The sequence below is a fragment of the Oncorhynchus clarkii genome, chromosome 32 (genome assembly GCF_045791955.1).
Source record: "Oncorhynchus clarkii lewisi isolate Uvic-CL-2024 chromosome 32, UVic_Ocla_1.0, whole genome shotgun sequence".
NCBI lineage: Eukaryota > Metazoa > Chordata > Actinopteri > Salmoniformes > Salmonidae > Oncorhynchus > Oncorhynchus clarkii.
In genome coordinates, this window is record NC_092178.1 from 30,075,155 (window position 1) to 30,089,437 (window position 14,283).

The following is a 14,283-nucleotide window of genomic DNA, read 5'->3' on the forward strand; positions in this document are numbered from 1 at the left end:
TAGCAATTAAACTCTGGAATGGTAGAATGTGCAGAAGATGAATGTGCAGAGATACTGGGGTGAATAGGAGCACGATAAATAAAAAAAATACAGTATGTGGATGAGGTAGATTGGATGGGCTATTTACAGTTGAGCTATGTACAGGTGCAGTGATCTGTGAGCTGCTCTGATAACTGGTGCTTAAAGCTAGTGAGGGAGATATGAGTCTCCAGCTTCAGAGATTTTTTGCAGTTCGTTCCAGTCATTTGCAGCAGAGAACTGGAAGGAGAGGCGGCCAAAGGAGGAATTGGCTTTGGGGGTGACCAGTGAGATATACCTGCTGGAGCGCGTGCTACGTGTGGGTGCTACTATGTTGACCAGTGAGCTGAGATAAGGCGGGGCTTTACCTAGCAGAGACTTGTAGATGACCTGGAGCCAGTGGGTTTGGCAACGAGTATGAAGCGAGGGCCAGTCAACGAGAGCATACAGGTCGCAGTGGTGGGTAGTATATGGGGCTTTGGTGACAAAATGGATGGCACTGTGGTAGACTGCATCCAATTTGTTGAGTAGAGTGTTGGAGGCTATTTTGTAAATGACATCGGCGAAGTCGAGGATTGGTAGGATGGTCAGTTTTATGAGGGTATGTTTGGCAGCATGAGTGAAGGATGCTTTGTTGCGGAATAGTAAACCACCTATTTCTCAGGACCAGATGCTAGAATATGCATATAATTGACAGCTTAGGATAGAAAACACTCTAAAGTTTCCAAAACTGTAAAAATATTGTCTGTGAGTATAACAGAACTGATATTGCAGGCGAAATCCTGAGAAAAATCCAATCAGGAAGTGGCTCTTATTTTGAAACCTCTGTCTTTCTATGCATCCCTATTGCCCATTGAAAGGGATATCAACCAGATTCCTTTTTCTGTGGCTTCGCTAAGGTGTCTACAGCCTTTAGACGTAGTTTCAGGCCTTTATTTTGAAGAATGAGCGTAAACGACTACATTGCGCCAGTGGCCAACTGAGGGCTCTCAGAATGATTCTTGCGTAAAAGACAGAGGTAGTCATTTTTCCTCTCACTCCTACTGAAAAGCCAATTGTCCCGGTTGATATATTATCGAATAGATATTTGAAAAACACCTTGAGGATTGATTATAAAAACTTTGCCATGTTTCTGTCGATATTATGGACATAATTTGGCGTTGTTGTGACTGCTATTTCCAGTGGATTTCTCAACACAACGTGACCAACAAAAGGAGGTAATTTGGGTATAAAAATAATCTTTATGGAACAAAAGGAACATTTGCTGTCTAACTGGGAGTCTCGTCAGTGAAAACATCCGAAGATCATCAAAGGTAAACGGTTAATTGGATTGCTTTTCTGATTTTCGTGATCAAGCTTCATGCTGCTAGCTGGACATAATGCTATGCTAGGCTATCGATAAACCTACACAAACGCTTGTCTTGCTTTGGCTGTAAAGCATAATTTCAAAATCTGAGATGACAGGGTGATTAACAAAAGGCTAAGCTGTGTTTCACTATATTTCACTTGTGATTTCATGAATATGAATATTTTCTAGTAATATTTTTTGACCGTTGCGCTATGCTAATTAGTGTAGTTGATGACAATTCTCCCGGATCCGGGATGGGTAGTTCCAAGAGGTTTTAAGAGCCGTTGGAGGCCATGGAAGGAGAGTTGTATGGCATTGAAGCTCATCTGGAGGTTAGTTAACACAGTGTATTAAGAAGGGCCAGAGATATACAGAATGGTGTTGTCTGCGTAGAGGTGGATCAAAGAATCACCATCAGCAAGAGTGACATCATTGATGTATACAGAGAAGAGAGTCGGCCCGAGGATTGATCCCTGTGGCACACCAATAGAGACTGCCAGGGATGGGCAACCCCCTTTTGTAGGCCCGCTGACCAATAAAAAAAATCTAACCAAAGAATATTTTGGAACTCAGTCCTGGCCTCAACTTACTGTTGAAAGTTATAACAATATAATACAATAAAATGTTAGAATAATAGAAGGTGCAATTTCAAAATTTGGTTGTGCATCAGCAGTCACTCAATTATCCCATGACGGCAAATTATTTTTTAGATTGATACGGTAGTCTAGCGGCCAGCTATCGAAACGTGTAGTAATCATGGTCAAATCCCCAACCGGGGTCGGGCCAATTGATCATCAGTTATCATATTAAAAACAGCTAAATCTTTCCCTCAGCCGCATGGCAAAATGTGTAGAATTACAGGAAATGAACTTAACATTTTTTGTTTTAGTCTTCGCTGTCATGAAGGGGATTGCTAAAATGTTTTGCTCGCAAGGTGGGTAACTGGCTCACTGTTACCGATGTGAGCCCAAACTGTACCACCTCTACCTGCCTTCACAATGCATGACCTTTCAAAGGCTGCTGGGACCAAGAGAGGACATCCAAGAGGCTGTAGAATTTTCATGATATCCCCTCAGTGCTAATGGATCTCATGGTAAAAAAACGTAGGTAGGTTTATTCTTCACCAATACGGATGTTCTGCAATGGGATGTGTGCAACACTAGTCCTTAAATGGTATTTGAATCGCAACCGTAGATATGGAATATTGTCATTTGATGCACCATTGTCAACGATTTAATTATGTCCAATGAGGAGTGGATGGAAAATTGTACGATATACTGCTATAGTAATTCCTCATTGTCCCCACTACAGATCCTTGGGTTGTCCCATTCCATCAACAGGGTTTACTGGATAAATATTGCTTGTATGAGTTATTCAGGGCAGAGCATGCCAGTGAAGCTTCTGGTGACATAAATGGGGGTGGTTAAGACTCTGGCCCCTCATATATCAAAAAACACCTTCACAATTTCCTCTACCCTCTCTTTTCTCCTCTCCCACTCCCACTCTTTCTCTTTATTTAGATAGTTTTGCTCTCTCTGTCTCTCTCTCCTTTCCTGTTCTGAAACCAGCTGTAATTATTTATATAAAGGTGAAGATTGGAGTCTATGCTTTGAATCTACACCCTTAGAAAAAACAAAATGTTTTTGGGGGTTGAACCCTTTGAAGAACCCTTTTTGGTTCCAGGTAGAACCCTTCTACCTGGAACCAAAAAGGGTCCTCCTATGTGGACAGCTGAAGAACCCTTTTGGATCCCTTTTTGTGTAGAGAATTAACATTCTGGCATTTTGCCTTCTGGCTCTGGCTGGATTTGCTAGTATAGAATTACCTTAATTACCAGTATGCAATTATCAAACTGTAAGTATAGGTGTTGCATTTAAATTCCACTATTTTAAAGTCCGTCAGTGATCGCTGTGGGACATCTAGAAATGGTAATTTCCTTGCACTTGGTTTGCACAATCCCTAAGTATGAATGTCAAGTAAAATGACAACTTAATTAGACTGTTGTCTGGCAACAGATTTAGATGTTCCACTTAAATGCTAAATTCTGCATGTTGGGACATGCAGTTCTGGTAACCATTGCTATAATAAATGGTTAGCTATGCATTCATAAAAAAAAATGTTATTTTTGGCTATGCTAATATAGTATAGGTTATAGAACCGATAACAAGCTCACAATGTGATATACTGTACAGAAGCATCTTACAGAAATTAAAATAGGCTGAGTGCCAGTGGCTTACTGCTTTTTCTGTCTCTGAGAATCCTGGTGTTGAAACATACAGTAGTAGCATTCATGAATCTCATGCGTCACCCTGTTTTCTAAGTGGATTATTGGGCTTGCTAGAGTGTATATTTTCCACACAAACCTGGCTTTTGATGGATGAAGTTATGCCACAGGTCTTTTTACACTGCAAACAGGGATTTATCTGTCAAATAGAGCATATTGAGTTACATATCTCCCCTTGGGAAGATTTTGGGCGTCTTTTTGGTGTGTGGCATCATGTTGTTTATGGAAAATAACAAACTGTTGCTTTATAGCCACTGCTGGGTTCAATGTCAGTGAGCTAAGGTTGTTGGAAAGTCTCTCACAGACTCTCATAAGCATGGTGGGGCTGACCTAAATTTGAGTGATAGGGCTGTGTGTCACACTCCAGTGTCTCTAGTCTCAGCCCAATCAATGGCCCCTCAGTTAGGAAGCTAGCGAGCTGGTCACTAATTAGCGCAGCAGCAGTCCAGGAAAGGTAGAAAGTTACGCTTCCCCTCTCATTTGGCACTTAGGAAAACGTGATGATATCCTAATTGCCATAGCAACACAGATCCAATGTAGAAATGGCAGCCATTATTGCACAGTATACTTGAGCAGCCCTGCTTATTACACTAGGAGACAGGCTAAAGTTCAGGCTAAACATCTATGTGGATTTGTCAGCTCGTGAAAGCAGTTCCATGCATCTTTAGATCACATTGAATTTGTGTGGTAGACATAGTAAGTTTCACCTAAATACACAAATGAAAATGTCTCTGAACATTTTGTAAATTACACGGTTTGTGCAAGACTTTAAATGTGTGAAACCATGTCAAGGTATATAAATGATGTTATTATGTTTGAGTTGTGGGTGGTAATAGAGTGAGGTGTAGGGCGAGTGTGGGTGTAGAGAGCTGCCTGGCTAAAATTCAGGGCTTTCCTCTGTAAGAGAGCTTAAATTGGTACTCAACGTCCCTAGGTGGTGCCTGCTAAAGTGCTGAACGAGAGATGTGGGGGGCAGGCGCTCCACCTTTATTAGAGCCAACAAGGGATGGAGTGTGGGGAATGTTGTTCGCTCAGGGGCCAGCTCATGTACCTGTGTCTGCCTGCCTGCCTGTTAAAGGTCCAATGCAGCCATTTTTATCTTAATATCAAATCCTTTCTGGATACAATTAAGTACCTAACTGTGATTGTTTTCAATTAAAATTGTAAAAATAATAGCTTCTTAGCAAGAGCAATTTCTCAAGCAAGAATTTTACTAGGACTGTCTGGGAGTGGCCTGCAAACTAGCTGTTATTGGCAGAGCAGAGAGGTTTGGAACTCTCTTTCTTATTGGTTTATTTACCAATTTACAGTGATGTCACCAGACAGGCCAAAACTCCATCCCACCAAACAGCTCCTACACTAAAAGGGCATTATCATAATTTTCACAATTTCACAGTATTATTCCAACTTCATAGTGTGGAAGAATATATAAAGCACAGAGAAATCACGTTTTTGACTGCACTGGGCCTTTAAGCCACATTTATGGTAGAAAGGTGGCGTCCTGGTGAGTCAGACACAATTCTGTGCGACTCCACTGTGGCCAACACCTACTTAATTTTGTCTGCTTTGCCGTCACATCGGTCTGCGACTCACCAGGACGAAACTTGCCTTTTCGAACATAAATTTGGCTTTTGTCTGTCTGTCCGCCCGTTAGTCCGTCCGTCTGTCCTTCCTTCTGTCTTTTGCCAGTGAACAGCTCTCTCCACACACCAAGCTTTATTTTTCTCTCTTCTATGTGTCTGTACTGGGCTTGAATCAGTCCACCTGGCCACTGTTTCACAGTCTTTCAGCCGCCCAACACTTTAAATGCCCATATTGGAAGTTTATTTTTCTCACCCCTACAACTACTTCTGCATGCTTTGGAGATTCATATGAAGGAATAGTTGGTTGGTTGGATGGTTCGGTGTATAGTTTGTCGGCAATGTTTCAGCTAACATTGCTTGGATTTTAAGGTTTGCTGGTGGATGGGTGGGAGGATGGATAGATGGATGGCTGGACGACAGGTAGCCTAGTGGTTAGAGCGTTGGACTAGTAACCGAAAGGTTGCAAGATCAAATCCCTGAGCTGACAAAGTAAAAATCTGTCATTCTGCTCTGTACAAGGTACCCACTGTTCCTAGGCTGACATTGTAAATAAGAATTTGTTCTGACTTTCCTAGTTACATAAAGGTAGAATAAATGGACATACAGTCAAGTCCAGAATTATTGGCACCCTTGATAAAGATGAACAAAAAGACTGAATAAAATAAATAATACAAATATTTATTTATTATTGTATCCTCCCAAAAACATTTTTCTTTTAAACTAATACAATTGCTCAGAGAAAGGTCCTGGGACTCTTCTTGAGGTCAATGGCATCATGAACCTTACCCAGTACCTGGACATTTTAGCCAAAAACCTGTTTGCCTCGGCCAGAACATTGTAGGCAAGTGGATCTTCCAGCAAGACGATAACACATACAAATCCACAAAGAAATGGTTAATTGGCCAGAAAATCAACATTTTGCAATGGGCATGTCAGTCTCCCGACTTGATCTGAAAAGATTGTGGAGGAATGGTCTAAGATCCCTCCCAAAGTGTTCTGCAGTCTTATAAAACATTTTAGAAAAAGTCTCAGTGCCGTTATCGTCACAAGGTGAGGTATTGAAAACAGGGGTGCCAGTGATAAAGAAGATAAAGAATTATTACTTGTTAAACAAAATCTCTTTCTCTGAGATTTTTTTTTTAGCATACTCTATAGCTCAGTATTTGCATTATTTATTTTATGCAATCTTTTTTTCTCATCTTTTATCAAGGGTGCCAATAATTCTGGACCTGACTGTAGATGGCTTGAATTATGATTCAGTGAAAGATACGAAGCTACTCCGAGGATATTCCAGTGGACTGTGCCATTTACAGCATCGTCAAGGTTCATTTACAGGGCTTCTCCAGCTGTCCCAAGTCCGCAGTGGGAGGTTAGACATATTTCTAACCTCAGGGGAATAGGATCTATTTCTCCATGTCTGAGTGATGTGGAGATATGGCCAGTTTTGGCACAAGTGTAAATCCAAGCTCCTAGTCTGGGCTCTAACTCAAACAAATACAGGTTTTTACTTATGAGCCTGTGTTAGGCATTCTATAATAGTTCATATTTATAGTTACACAGTTACATTCGGGGCCAGTAAATAATCCCTATGTCAGCGTGAACTCTTTCGAGGGCTATTCAAGACACCCAGTCGTGCTTACAAACACCGAGTAACATACAGGCTTGACTCTGGCTCACACGCACACACACCCTTACACGCACAAACAAACACACTGTTATGCATACTCTCAGACGTGAGACGTGTGTCAGAGAGGTAGAGGACTAAAAAGTGACTGAAAAGATAGACAGGTGGAAAAGTAACAATAAACAGATGAAGAGGAGAGAACAACAGATGGTATGAGAGTGGATATAACCAGATTTGATGACGGTCCTCCTCCCTCCATCTTTCTAGACAAACCTGATAGCAGGAGGCTTCTATGACGGGGTAATGCTGTACTCTCAGGCCCTGAACGAGACCATGGCCGAGGGAGGGGGCCGGCCGCGAGGGGACATCGTCACCAAGAGGATGTGGAACCGCACGTACCATGGTGAGTCAATGCAGATACACACACACACACACACACACACACAATGCCCGTATCAATACAATATTCCAAACTTATTTTGCAGTAGTGCCATACCATCCATTTGAAATGATATGGTTGTTTTTGGTAAGATCACTATTTAGCTCACTTTAAGGCCTGTGCGTTGGACAGAAAATGTCACCCATCATCTGTACACTTTTGGGAAAAAAGGTGCTATCTAGAACCTAAAGAGTTCTACCTGGAACCAAAAAGGGTTCTCCTATGGGGACAGCCGAAGAACCCTTTTGGAGCCCTTTTTTCTAAGAAGTGTACATATAGCTTTCACAATGAGATAGATGCCACAATATGCTGTACAAAATATTACAATAACAATCCCACATAAAAAATACTATGGTATACAATGGTATAAATACTATAGTATTCAATGTAGTGTTTTTGAGAACTTTACTGTAGTATTTACTGTAGTATACTGTAGCATTTATAGTTAACTATAGTATAAATAATGTAGTAAAATAAAACTGTAGTATATACTATATTATAAAGTGGGTGGTTCGAGTCCTGAATGCTGATTGGCTGACAGCCGTGTTATATAATGGCAATAAGGCACTTCGGGGGTTTGTGGTATATGGCCAATATACAACAACTAAGGGCTGTATCCAGGCACTCCGCATTGACCATACACCACACCCACTCAGGCATTATTGCTTAAGTAATTAATGTAGTGTTTTTGCAGATTGTGGTATACTGCAGACTGTAGTATATACCGTAGTTTTTGCAGACTGTAGTATATACCGTAGTTTTTGCAGACTAGTATACTGTAGTGTTTGCAGACATTAATCTATTATTTACCATAGTGTTAATGTCTTTGACTTATAAATGGAGTCGTTCTCCTTTTATTTATTTTTACAATGACAGCCTAGGAACAGTTGGTTATCTGCCTTGTTCAGGGGCAGAACAACACATTTTTACCTTGGGGATTCGATCTAGCAACCTTTCGGTTACTGGCCCTACTCTCTAACCACTAGGCTACCTGCTTCCCCAAATTCCTCCTTGAGGAATTAGTTTTATTATTATTATTTTAATTGAACCTTTATTTAACTAGGCAAGTCAGTTAAGAACACATTTTTATTTACAATGATGGCCTACCAAAACGCAAAAGGCCTCCTGTGGAGACGGAGGCTGAGATTAAACATTTAAAATAAAATAATAAATATAGGACAAAACACACATCACGACAAGAGAGACACCACAACACTACATAAAGAGAGAACTAAGACAACACAGCATGGTAGCAAACATAATGGAGAAATAATAAAATAGCACATTTTCCATAACCTCTAAATCAAATCAATCAAAATCCAATAAAATTGAATGTTATTGAGTCACATGATTCGTAGAAAACAGGTGTAGACTAACAGGGAAATGCTTACTTACGGGCCCTTCCCAACAACGCAGAGAGAAAGATAAATAATATCACAAGGAATAAATAGACAAGGAGTAACGATAACTTGGCTATGTACACGGGGTACCAGTACCGAGTTGACGTGCAGGCTGCGAGGTATTTGAGGTAGATGCAGTATGTACAGTGCCGTCAAAGTATTCACACCCCTTGACTTTTTCCACATCGTGTTGCGTTATAGCCTACATTTTTAAATCACTGGCCTACTCACAATACCCCATAATGTCAAAGTGGAATGATATTATTAGAAATGTTTAGACATTTATAAAAAATGAAAAGCAGAAATGTCTTGAGTCAATAAGTATTCAACCCCTTTGTTATGGCAAGTCGAAATAATTTCAGAAGTAAAACATTTGCTTAACAATTTGCATGCTCACTCTGCAATAATAGTGTTTAACATAATTATTTTATAACTACCTCATCTCTTGTACGCCACACATACAATTATCTCTAAGGTCCCTCAGTCGAGCAGTGAATTTCAAACATTGATTCAGCTACAATGACCAGGGAGGTTTTCCAATGCCTTGCAAAGGATGGCACCTATTGGTAGATGGGTAAAAGAAAAAGCAGACATTGAGTATTGAGCATGGTAAAGTTATTAAAAACCCTTTTGATGGTGTATCAATACACCCAGTCACTACAAAGAAGCAGGCGTCCTTCATAAATATTGCAAAACATGCATTCTGTTTTCAACAAGGCACTAAAGTAATGATGTAATTCATTTTTTGTCCTGAATACAAAGTGCTCTGTGTTGTATTAGATTTGCATCCCTAACATTACTGAGTTAAATCCTAGAAGAAAACCTGGTTCAGTCTGCTTTCCACCAGACACTGGGCGATGAATTCACCTTTCAGCAGGACAATAACCAAAAATACATGGCCAACTCTACACTGGAGTTGCTTACCAAGAAGACAGGGAATGTTCGTGAGTGGCCGAGTTACAGTTTTGACTTAAATCTACTTTAAAATCTGTGTCGGTGGCTAATAATGATCAACAACCAATTTGACGGAGCTTGAAGAATTTTGAAAGGAATAATGGGTAAATGTTGCACAATCCGTTCCCTGAAAGTGGCAGCTCTAGCCTTTACTACAGTGCGAATGGTACCTGTATTTTGTGGCTTCTGGTTGGGATATGTACATGCCAAGGTTTCCCTTAGGAAAATGTGGCACCGGACAGCGTTACCGGGAAGATTTTAAATTAGGGCGTCCACCCACTGTGCTCAAAATGACAGAAATCACATTTAAATGATGGTAATGCGTCTTAACAGAACATGCAACTAATGTAATGAAGCAGCCAATAAAATGTCATTTTCAAACATTTGCCAAAATGCAATTCACAGGAAAAGACCAGTTCTAAACAGCACACCTGATAGCGGTTCCATATGTGACAGATGAAAATCTCTTTTAGAAACTTAGAAAGAGGGGTAATCTAAAAATTCAACAACTAGGATGGATTGCTAATATGACTAGGATTGTGCCTTTGGCTTCATGGAAAACTAAATAAAGTTGATATGAAAATCAATAGAACGGGAAAGAGAAAGCATAGCGGATCCAATAGGGAAGTAAACAGTAATCAATTTGCCAAAATTATTCCTGTCTTTACAGAAATAAATAAAATAATTCAAAATACTTCACCAGAAAGCATGACTTAGCCACAGAGGAAATGAGGATCATAAGCTTCTTTAAAAAAATATCTGTGGATTGTTTCAAATCCCAAGCTCGTAGGCCTATGCCTATTTTGGAAGCCTGCAATTTGGGCAGCGTGACGATAGGCCTAGCTGATTACTGAGTGGTGGCAGTCAGTGAAAAGCATCTAAAATATGTGTGAAGATAATGTGTCTTGAGTATAATTTTAAATGTTGAGACAAGAAGGTAGGGATGTGTGGCGAAGATACGGTGCATCTCAAAAGTATTCAGACCCCTTGACTTTTTTCATATTTTGTTACATTACAGCCTTACTCTAAAATATATATTTTTATCCCTCATAAATCAACACACAATACCCCATAATGACAAAGCAAAAACTAGGTTTCAGAAATTTTAGCTAAAGTTTTAAAAAACGGAAATATCACATTTACATACGTATTCAGAACCTGTACTCAGTACTTTGTTGAAGTACCTTTAATAGCAATTACTGCCTCGAGTTTTCTTGGGTATGACACTATAATCTTGGGGCACCTGTATTTGGGGAGTTTCTCCCATTCTTCTCTGCAGATCCTCTCAAGCTCTGTCAGGTTGGATTTGGAGCGTCGCTGCACAGCTATTTTCGGTCTCTCCAGAGATGTTCGATCAGGTTCAAGTCTGGGCTCTGGCCGGGCCACTCAAAGACATTCAGAGACTTGTCCCGAAGCCACTCCTGCGTTGTCTTGGCTATGTGCTTATGGTCGTTGTCCTGTTGGAAGGTGAACCTTCGCCTCAGTCTGAGGTCATGTGTGCTCTGGAGCAGGTTTTCATCAAGGATCTCTCTGTACTTTGCTCTGTTCGATCCTGACTAGCCTCCCAGTCCCTGACGCTGAAAAACATCCCCACAGCATGATGCTGCCACCACCATGCTTCACCGTAGAGATGGTGCCAGGTTTCCTCCAGACATGACGCTTGGCATTCAGACCAAAGAGATCAATCTTCTTTTCATCAGACCAGAGAATCTTGTTTTTCATGGTCTGACAGTCCTTTAGGTGCCCTCTGTAAAACTCCAAGCGGGCTGTCATGTGCCTTTTACTGAGGAGTTGCTTCCATCTGGCAACTCTACCATAAAGACCTGATTGGTGGAGTGCTGAAGAGATGGTTGTCCTTCTGGAAGGTTCTCCCACCTCCACAGGGGAACTCTGGAGCTCTGTCAGAGTGACTATCAGGTTCTTTGTCAACTTCCTGACCTAGGCCCTTCTCCCCTGACTGCTCAGTTTGGCCGGGCGGTCATCTCTAGGAAGGTGGGTCCAAACTTATTCCATTTATGAATGATGGAGGTCACTGTGTTCATGAGAACCTCCAATGCTGCAGATATTTTTTGGTACCCTTCCCCAGATCTGTGCCTCGACACAATCCTGGCTCGGAGGTCTATGGACAATTCCTGAGACCTCATGGTTTGGTTTTTGCTCTGACATGCACTGTCAACCGTGGGACCTTATATAGACAGGTGTGTGCCTTTCCAAATCATGTCCAATCAATTTTGAGTATCATAGCAAAGGGTATGAATACTTATGTAAATAAGATATATCTGTTTTTTATTTGTAATACGTTTGCTAAAAAAATCTAAAAACCTGTTTTCGCTTTATCATTATGGGGTATTGTGTGTAGATTGATGAGGATTTTTATTTATTAAATCCATTTAGAATAAGACAAAATGTGGAAAAAGTAAAGGGGTTTTAATACTTTCCAAATGCACTGTATAGGCAAATCTCTCTCCAGAATGTCTCAGCTGTCCCCCGCCAATTCTTGCGCATTCATTGTTCCATTGTGTGAATTATTTTCCCTTTGTTTTTTGTTTTCAATCAATTCCCCATTACATATGTCACCAGTAGTCAATGTACCCTTAATCCCTGTCATTTGGTTACATCAATTTCTGTTAATGCATGTATTAATCACAGTCATTTACTGTTCTCATTCTCGGAGTGGAAACGTTGTTACAACCTGTTACCCTTGTGAGAAACAAGTTTTGAATTATTTCATAACCAACATATATGAGATTTGGAAAAACATTTATGTTGTCTTTTGTTTGGAGTGCACCATATGAGCATGTGTCTGGTTTCTCCTTCCTGATAATGTTTAGTCACTGGAAATGTAGGAAAGTGTTGTTGTTTTTTTTACATCCATTACGAATGATAATATATTAACCCTATAAGTTCCTCACAGTAAGCTATTTGAAAAATCTTTCCAACAATCTCCACCTCGATAATCACCAATCCTCAGTGTGAAAGAGACATGGAAGTTAAAGGCCTAGTGCTGCATTTGGCCTATAGGCTATGAGTTCCATGTACTCATTTCTTTAGCTGCCAATGGATCACGATGTATCAATGTGTCCATATGGCAGAGACAGAAATGCATATGCGAAAATCATAACTGGCATGCCGAATGGTAGAAATGGCAGGCAAGTATTCTAGCGGTTAAGAGCGTTGGGCCAGTAACGAAAAGTTTGCTGGCTTGAATCCACGAGCTGACTAGGTGAAAGATCTGTCCATGTGCCCTTGAGCAAGGCACTTAACCCTAATTGCTCCTGTAAGTCGATCTGGATAAGAGCATCTGCTAAATGATGTAAATGTAGGATGAATTGTAAGCTTCCCCAAACTTGAAAGTCTTTATAAAATAATTGCCTCCACGTCCATGGTCAGATTTAGCCTAAAAGCTACTTTGAAGTAAGATAATAATATTCAGAGTTCAAATAATGAATTATGTTTTCAAAATGCATACTGCCTCCAGCTCACATTGTAAAGTGGTCGGTGACACACTGATAGCTTGTTGCCTGCGCTTAATTGGTGAATGGGAGACGTGCTTCAATTACCAGTTGAGAAATAAAAATAGCAGTTCTTTTTACTCGTTCCCCAAAAGTTTTTTAACATGCGATTGCATTTAGAGTTGTTGCGTATTGAATTGGCTTTGAAAAGCACATTTTTTACTACAGTAGAAATCCAGTTCAAAATAGTCTCTGTATACAGTACTGTCACGTTGGTATGAAGGGTCAGGAGACAGGCGCAGGAATGCGTAATAGTTTTTTTTATTAAGCCCAAATTACGGCGTGCCTTTCGTGTAAAGGCACGGGGACGGGCCAGTTGCAGCTGCCGAAGTTGCGTCGTCGGACGGACCCGTTGTGGCAACGTTGGACGGGCCAGTTGCAGCTGCTGAAGTTGCGTTGTTTTTTAAAAACAATTAAGCCCAAATGACGGCGTGCCGTGTAAAGGCACGGTGACGAAGACCAAATAAACACTATACAAAACACAGGGTTGAAACGCAAAACAAAAGAGCGAGGAGTACCTTGAATAAATAACACGCACGCAATGATTAACACACGGGACGAGACTCGTAATCATCTGCGCAATCCACAATGGCACGAAAGCCCAAAACAAACAGCACTGGTACTCACACAACGGACATAGTAAAAATAATCGACAAGACCATGGTGAACAAAGGGCACATATAAACAAATAGAATCAGTGGTAATAGGGGCCAGGTGTGCGTAATGAAAGTTCTAAAGGGATCTGTGACAAGTACGCATGTAATAGTTATGTTGGATAAATTAGATAGGCCTACATGATGACTAATGAAAATACACACAGGCCAATTTAATTCCACAGAATTATGCAAACTAACCTACAGACCAATTAGCAAATCTATTAACATCGACTGGTATTTCCATCAATGAATAAACAGCATTATTTTGCAACAGGATTTTCTTCTCCCTGTCATTTTGGTCGGCAACAATTTTAATTATCTGCTTTTTTTTCTTTCAATTACCAGTTAACGGAAACCCTGGTATGTATGGTCACTGTGGGGATGACGTTGTCGATGCACTGATGTGGTAAACTGCTCAATGTTATCTGATCAATCCCAGAACATATTCCAGTCTGTGCTAGCGAA

General features: G+C 40.5%; 1 protein-coding gene across 1 annotated transcript in view; it reads left to right on the forward strand.

Annotated features, from left to right (window-relative positions):
- Positions 1 to 14,283, forward strand: part of LOC139392293 (atrial natriuretic peptide receptor 1-like) — a 110,596-nt gene that overhangs the window by 38,332 nt on the left and 57,981 nt on the right. The window contains exon 5 of the mRNA XM_071140176.1: positions 7,125 to 7,260. Within this exon, the coding sequence (XP_070996277.1) occupies positions 7,125 to 7,260 (136 nt within the window). The remainder of the gene's footprint in view (positions 1 to 7,124; positions 7,261 to 14,283) is intronic.